Raw genomic sequence first — 7,832 nt, forward strand, 5'->3', positions numbered from 1 at the left:
TTTGGGGGTAGAGGAGCCGGTGGGTTCCGACTCACTCTGGGCGGTAGAGCCGGAGGGGGCCCACTCACTCTGGGCAGAAGAGGAGCCGGAGGGGGCCGACTCACTTTGGGCGGGAGAGCCGGATGGGGCCGACTCACTCTGGGCAGTAGAGGAGCCGCAGGGGGCTGACTCACTCTGGGCGGTAGAGCCGGAGGGGGCCGACTCACACGAGGCGGCAGAGCCAGAGGGGGCCGACTCACTCAGGGCTGGTGAGGAGCCTGAGGGGGCCGACTCACTCTGGGCGGTAGAGCCGGAGGGGGCCGTCTCACTCTGGGCGGTAGAGGTGCCGTAGGGTGCCGACTGACTCTGGGCGGTAGAGCCGGAGGGGGCCGACATATTCTGGGCAGTAGAGGAGCCGGAGGGGGCCGTCTCACTTTGGGCGGTTGAGCCGGAGGGGGCCGACTCACTCTGGGCGGTAGAGGAGCCGGAGGGGGCCGACTCACTCTGGGCAGTAGAGCAGGAGGGGGCCGACTCACTTTGAGGGTAGAGGAGCCAGTGGGTTCCGACTCACTCTTGGCGGTAGAGCCGGAGGGGGCCGACTCACTCTGGGTGGTAGAGGAGCCGGAGGGGGCCGACTCACTCTGGGCGGTAGTGCCGGAGGGGGCCGACTCATTCTGGGCTGTAGAGGAGCCGAAGGGGGCCGACTCACTCTGGGCTGTGCAGCCGGAGGGCGCCGACACATTCTGGGCAGTAGAGAAGCTGGAGGGGGCCGACTCACTCTGGGCGGTAGAGCCGGAGGGGGCCGACTCACTCTGGACGGTAGTGGAGCCGGAGGGGGCCGACTCACTCTGGGCGGTAGAGGTGCCAGAGGGTGCACTCTCACTCTGGGTGGTAGAGCCGGAGGGGGCCGACTCATTCTGGGCGGTAGAGCAGTCGGAGTGGGCCGACTCACTCAGGGCGGTAGAGCCGGAAGGGGCTGACTCACTCTGGGCGGTAGAGGTGCCGTAGGGTGCCGACTGACTCTGGGCGGTAGAGCCGGAGGGGGCCGTCTCATTCTGGGCGGTAGAGGAGCCGGAGGGGGCCGACTCACTTTGGGCGGCAGAGCAGGAGGTGGCTGACTCACTTTGGGGGTAGAGGAGCCGGTGGGTTCCGACTCACTCTGGGCGGTAGAGCCGGAGGGGGCCCACTCACTCTGGGCGGAAGAGGAGCCGGAGGGGGCCCACTCACTTTGGGCGGGAGAGCCGGATGGGGCCGACTCACTCTGGGCAGTAGAGGAGCCGCAGGGGGCTGACTCACTCTGGGCGGTAGAGCCGGAGGGGGCCGACTCACACGAGGCGGCAGAGCCAGAGGGGGCCGACTCACTCAGGGCTGGTGAGGAGCCTGAGGGGGCCGACTCACTCTGGGCGGTAGAGCCGGAGGGGGCCGTCTCACTCTGGGCGGTAGAGGTGCCGTAGGGTGCCGACTGACTCTGGGCGGTAGAGCCGGAGAGGGCCGACATATTCTAGGCAGAGGAGGAGCCGGAGGGGGCCGACTCACTCTGGGCAGTAGAGCAGGAGGGGGCCGACTCACTTTGAGGGTAGAGGAGCCAGTGGGTTCCGACTCACTCTTGGCGGTAGAGCCGGAGGGGGCCCACTCACTCTGGGTGGTAGAGGAGCCGGAGGGGGCCGACTCACTCTGGGCGGTAGAGCCGGAGGGGGCCGACTCATTCTGGACTGTAGAGGAGCCGAAGGGGGCCGACTCACTCTGGGCTGTAGAGCCGGAGGGCGCCGACTCACTCTGGGCAGTAGAGAATCTGGAGGGGGCCGACTCACTCTGGGCGGTAGAGCCGGAGGGGGCCGACTCACTCTGGGCGGTAGTGGAGCCGGAGGGGGCCGACTCACTCTGGGCGGTAGAGGTGCCAGTGGGTGCACTCTCACTCTGGGTGGTAGAGCCGGAGGGGGCCGACTCATTCTGGGTGGTAGAGGAGCCGGAGGGGGCCGACTCACTCAGGGCGGTAGAGCCGGAGGTGGCTGACTCACTCTGGGCGGTAGAGGAGCCGGAGGGTTCCGACTCACTCTGGGCGGTAGTGTCGGAGGGGGCTGACTCACTCTGGGCGGTAGAGGAGCCGGAGGGGGCCGACTCATTCTGGGCGGTTGTGCCGGAGGGGGCCGACTCACTCTGGGTGGTAGAGGAGCCGCAGGGGGCCCACTCACTCTGGGCGGTAGAGCAGGAGGGGGCCGAATCACTCTGAGCGGTAGAGGAGAAGGAGGGGGCCGAATCACTCTGGGTGGTAGAGCCGGATAGGGCCGAATCACTCTGGGCGGTAGATGTTCTGGAGGGTGCCGCTCACTCTGGGCAATAGAGCCGGAAGGGGTCGAATCATTCTCGGCGGTAGAGGAGCCGGAGGGGGCCGACTCACTCTGGGCGGTTGAGCCGGATAGGGCCGACTCACTCTGGGCGGTAGATGTTCCGGAGGGTGCCGCTCTCTCTGGGCGATAGAGCCGGATGGGGCCCAATCATTCTGGGCGGTAGAGGAGCCGGAGGGGGCCGACTCACTCTGGGCGGTAGAGACGGAGGGGGTGGACTCACACTAGGCTGTAGAGCCGGAGGGGTCCGACTCACTCAGGGCTGGAGAGGAGCAGGAGGGGGCCGACTCACTCTGGGCGGTAGAGCCGGAGGGGGCCGACACTCTCTGGGAGGTAGAGGTGCCGGAGGCTGCCGACACACTCTGGGCTGTAGAGCCGGAGGGGGCCGACACATTCTGGGTTGTAGAGGAGCCGGAGGGGGCCGACTCACTCTGGGCTGTAGAGCCGGAGGGGGCCGACTCACTCTGGGCAGTAGAGAAGCTGGAGGGGGAAGACTCACTCTGGGCGGTAGAGCCGGAGGGGGCCGACTCACTCTGGACGGTAGTGGAGCCGGAGGGGGCCGACTCACTCTGGGCGGTAGAGGTGCCAGAGGGTGCACTCTCACTCTGGGTGGGAGAGCCGGAGGGGGCCGACTCACTCAGGGCGGTAGAGCCGGAGGGGTCTGACTCACTCTGGGCGGTAGAGGTGCCGTAGGGTGCCGACTGACTCTGGGCGGTAGAGCCGGAGAGGGCTGTCTCATTCTGGGCGGTAGAGGAGCCGGAGGGGGCCGACTCACTTTGGGCGGTAGAGCAGGAGGGGGCTGACTCACTTTGGGGGTAGAGGAGCAGGTGGGTTCCGACTCACTCTGGGCGGTAGAGCCGGAGGGGGCCCACTCACTCTGGGCGGTAGAGGAGCCGGAGGGGGCCGACTCACTTTGGCCGGTAGAGCCGGATGGGGCCGACTCACTCTGGGCGGTAGAGGAGCCGCAGGGGGCTGACTCACTCTGGGCGGTAGAGCCGGAGGGGGCCTACTCACACTAGGCGGTAGAGCCAGAGGGGGCCGACTCACTCAGCGCTGGAGAGGAGCCTGAGGGGGCCGACTCACTCTGGGCGGTAGAGCCGGAGGGGGCCGACTCACTCTGGGTGGTAGAGGTGCCGTAGGGTGCCGACTGACTCTGGGCGGTAGAGCCGGAGGGGGCCGACATATTCTGGGCGGTAGAGGAGCGCGAGGGGGCCGACTCACTTTGGGCGGTTGAGCCGGAGGGGGCCGACTCACTCTGGGCGGTAGAGGAGCCGGAGGGGGCCGACTCACTCTGGGCGGTAGAGCAGGAGGGGGCCGACTCACTTTGAGGGTAGAGGAGCCAGTGGGTTCCGACTCACTCTTGGCGGTAGAGCCGGAGGGGGCCCACTCACTCTGGGCGGTAGAGGAGCCAGAGGGGGCCGACTCACTCTGGGCGGTAGAGCCGGAGGGGGCCGACTCATTCTGGGCTGCAGAGGAGCCGGAGGGGGCCGACTCACTCTGGGCTGTAGAGCCGGAGGGCGCCGACTCACTCTGGGCAGTAGAGAATCTGGAGGGGGCCGACTCACTCTGGGCGGTAGAGCCGGAGGGGGCCGACTCACTCTGGGCGGTAGTGGAGCCGGAGGGGGCCGACTCACTCTGGGCGGTAGAGGTGCCAGTGGGTGCACTCTCACTCTGGGTGGTAGAGCCGGAGGGGGCCGACTCATTCTGGGTGGTAGAGGAGCCGGAGGGGGCCGACTCACTCAGGGCGGTAGAGCCGGAGGTGGCTGACTCACTCTGGGCGGTAGAGGAGCCGGAGGGTTCCGACTCACTCTGGGCGGTAGTGTCAGAGGGGGCTGACTCACTCTGGGCGGTAGAGGAGCCGGAGGGGGCCGACTCATTCTGGGCAGTTGTGCCGGAGGGGGCCGACTCACTCTGGGTGGTAGAGGAGCCGCAGAGGGCCCACTCACTATGGACGGTAGAGGAGCCGGTGGGTGCCGACTCACTCTGGGCGGTAGAGCCGGAGGGGGCCGACTCACTCTGGGAGGTAGAGGAGCCGCAGGGGGCCGACTCACTCTGGGCGGTAGAGCCGGAGGTCGCCGACTCACTCGGGGCGGTAGAGGAGCCAGAGGGTGCCGACTCACTCTGGGCGTCAGAGCCAGAGGGGGCCGACTCACTCAGGGCTGGAGAGGAGCCGGAGGGGACCGACTCACTCTGGGCGGTAGAGCCGGAGGGGGCCGACTCACTATGGGCGGTAGAGGAGCCGGAGGGTGCTGACTCACTCTGGGCGGTAGAGCCGGAGGGGGCCGACTCACTCTGGGCGGTAGAGGAGCCGGAGGGGGCCGACTCACTCTGGGCTGCAGAGCCGGAGGGCGCCGACTCACTCTGGGCAGTAGAGAATCTGGAGGGGGCCGACTCACTCTGGGCCGTAGAGCCGGAGGGGGCCGACTCACTCTGGGCGGTAGTGGAGCCGGAGGGGGCCGACTCACTCTGGGCGGTAGAGGTGCCAGTGGGTGCACTCTCACTCTGGGTGGTAGAGCCGGAGGGGGCCGACTCATTCTGGGTGGTAGAGGAGCCGGAGAGGGCCGACTCACTCAGGGCGGTAGAGCCGGAGGGGGCTGACTCACTCTGGGCGGTAGAGGAGCCGGAGACTTCCGACTCACTCTGGGCGGTAGTGTCGGAGGGGGCTGACTCACCCTGGGCGGTAGAGGAGCCGGAGGGGGCCGACTCATTCTGGGCGGTTGCGCTGGAGGGGGCCTACTCACTCTGGGTGGTAGAGGAGCCGCAGGGGGCCCACTCACTCTGGGCGGTAGAGCAGGAGGTGGCCGACTCACTCTGGGCGGTAGAGCCGGAGGGGGCCGACTCTCTATGGACGGTAGAGGAGCCGGAGGGTGCCGACTCACTCTGGTCGGTAGAGCCGGAGGGGGCCGACTCACTCTGGGAGGTAGAGGAGCCGCAGGGGGCCGACTCACTCTGGGCGGTAGAGCCAGAGGGCGCCGACTCACTCTGGGCGGTAGAGGTGCCAGAGGGTGCCGACTCACTCTGGGCGTCAGAGCCAGAGGGGGCCGACTCACTCAGGGCTGGAGAGGAGCCGGAGGGTACCGACTCACTCTGGGCGGTAGAGCCGGAGGGGGCCGACTCACTATGGGCGGTAGAGGAGCCGGAGGGTGCCGACTCACTCTGGGCGGTAGAGCCGGAGGGGGCCGACTCACTCTGGGCGGTAGAGGAGCCGAAGGGGGCCGACTCACTCTGGGCGGTAGAGCCGGAGGGCGCCGACTCACTCTGGGCGGTAGAGGTGCCAGAGGGTGCCGACTCACTCTGGACGTTAGAGCCGGAGGGGGACGAATCACTCTGGGCGGGAGAAGAGCCGGAGGGGGCCGACTCACAAAGGGCGGTAGAGCCGGAGGGGGCCGACACACTCTGGGCGGTAGAGGAGCCGGAGAGTTCCGACTCACTCTGGGCGGTAGTGTCGGAGGGGGCTGACTCACTCTGGGCGGTACAGGAGCCGGAGGAGGCCGACTCACTCTAGGCGGTAGGGCCGGAGGGGGCCGACTCATTCTGGGCGGTAGAGGAGCCGCAGGGGGCCGACACACTCTGGGCGGTAGAGCAGGAGGGGGCCGACTCACTCTGAGCGGTAGAGGAGACGGAGGGGGTCGACTCACTCTGGGCGGTAGAGGAGCCGGAGGGGGCCGCCTAACTCTGGGCGGTGGAGCCGGAGGGGGCCGAGTCACTCTAGGCGGTAAAGCCGGAGGGGGCCGACTCACTCTGGGCGGTTGAGCCGGATAGGGCCGACTCACTCTGGGTGGTAGTTGTTCCGGAGGGTGTCGCCTCACTCTGGGCGGTAGAGCCGGAAGGGGCCAAATCATTCTGGGCGGTAGAGGAGCCAGAGGGGCCCGACTCACTCTGGGCGGTAGAGCCGGAGGTTGCCGACTCAAACTAGGCGGTAGAGCCGGAGGGGGCCTACTCACTCAGGGTTGGAGAGGAGCCGGAGGGGGCTGACTCACTCTGGGCGGTAGAGCCGGAGGGGGCCGACTCACTCTGGGCGGTAGAGGTGCCGTAGGGTGCCGACTGACTCTGGGCGGTAGAGCCGGAGGGGGCCGACTCACTCTGGGCGGTATAGGAGCCGGAGGGGGCCGACTCACTCTGTGCGGTAGAGCCGGAGGGGGCCGATTCACTCTAGGCGGTAAAGCCGGAGGGGGCCGACTCACTCTGGGCGGGTCAGGAGCCGGAGGGGGCCGACTCACTCTGGGCGGTTGAGCCGGATCGGGCCGACTCACTCAGGGCGGTAGATGTTCCGGAGGGTGCCGTCACACTCTGGGCGGTAGAGCCGGAAGGGGCTGAATCATTCTGGGCAGTAGAGGAGCCGGAGGGGGCCGGCTCACTCTGGGCGGTAGAGCCGAAGGGGGCCGACTCACTCAGGGCTGGAGAGGAGTCGGAGGGGGCCGACTCACTCTGGGCGGTAGAACCGGAGGGGGCCCACTCACTCTGGGTGGAAGAGCCGGAGGGGGCCGACTCACTCTGGGCGGTAGAGGAGCCGGAGGGGGCTGACTCACTCTGGGCGGTAGAGCCGGAGGGGGCCAACTCACTCTGGGCGGTAGAGGAGCCGGAGGGGGCCGACTCAATCTGGGCGGTGGAGCCGGAGGGGGCCGATTCACTCTTGGCGGTAGAAGAGTTGGAGGGGGCCGACTCACTCTGGGCAGTGGAGCCGGAGGGGGCCGACACACTCTGGGCGGTAGAGCCGTAGGGGGCTAACTCACTCTGGGCGGCATAGGAGCCGGAGGGTGCCGACTCACTCTGGGCGGTAGAGCCGGAGGGGGCCGACTCACACTGGGCGGTGGAGCCGGAGGGGGCCTACTCAATCTGGGCGGTTGATCCGTAGGGGGCCGACTCATTCTGGGCGGCATAGGAGCCGGAGGGGACCGACTCACTATGGGCAGTAGAGCTGGAGATGGCCGACTCACTCTGGGATGGAGAGGAGCCGGAGGGTGCCGACTCACACCGGGCGGTCGAGCCGGAGGGGGCCGACTCACACTGGGCGGTAGAGAAGCCGGAGGGGGCCGACTCACTCTGGGCGGTAGAGCCGGAGGGGGCCGACTCACTCTGGGCGGTAGAGAAGCCGGAGGGGGCCGACTCACTCTGGGCGGTAGAGCCGGTGGGTGCCGACTCACTCTGGGCGGTGAAGGAGCCGGAGGCGGCCGACTCACTCTGGGCAGTCGAGCCGGAGGGGGCCAAATCACTCTGGGCGGCAGAGGTGCCTTGGGGGCCGACACAATCTGTGCGGTAGAGCCGGATGGTGCCGACTCACTCTACACGGTAAAGCCGGAGGGGGCCGACTCACTCTAGGCGGGAGTGGACCCAGAGGGGGCCGACTCACTATGGGCGGAAGAGCCGGATAGGGGCGACTCACTCTGGGCGGTAGATGTTCCGGAGGGTGCCATCTCACTCTGGGCGGTAGAGCCGGAAGGGGCCGAATAATTCTGGGCGGTAGAGGAGCCGGAGGGGGCCGACTCACTCTGGGCGGTAGAGCCGGAG

General features: G+C 68.0%; 1 protein-coding gene across 1 annotated transcript; it reads right to left on the reverse strand.

Moving 5' to 3' along the window:
• Positions 1–239: 239 nt before the first annotated feature.
• Positions 240–7,204, reverse strand: LOC137363902 (uncharacterized). Its single transcript, XM_068027410.1, is given in 8 exon segments — positions 240–791; positions 1,001–1,480; positions 2,995–3,646; positions 3,679–4,010; positions 4,575–4,853; positions 4,935–5,057; positions 5,175–5,564; positions 7,058–7,204. Coding segments are annotated over 8 exon segments (2,955 nt in total).
• Positions 7,205–7,832: the final 628 nt, after the last annotated feature.

This window comes from Heterodontus francisci, unplaced genomic scaffold (genome assembly GCF_036365525.1).
Source record: "Heterodontus francisci isolate sHetFra1 unplaced genomic scaffold, sHetFra1.hap1 HAP1_SCAFFOLD_261, whole genome shotgun sequence".
NCBI lineage: Eukaryota > Metazoa > Chordata > Chondrichthyes > Heterodontiformes > Heterodontidae > Heterodontus > Heterodontus francisci.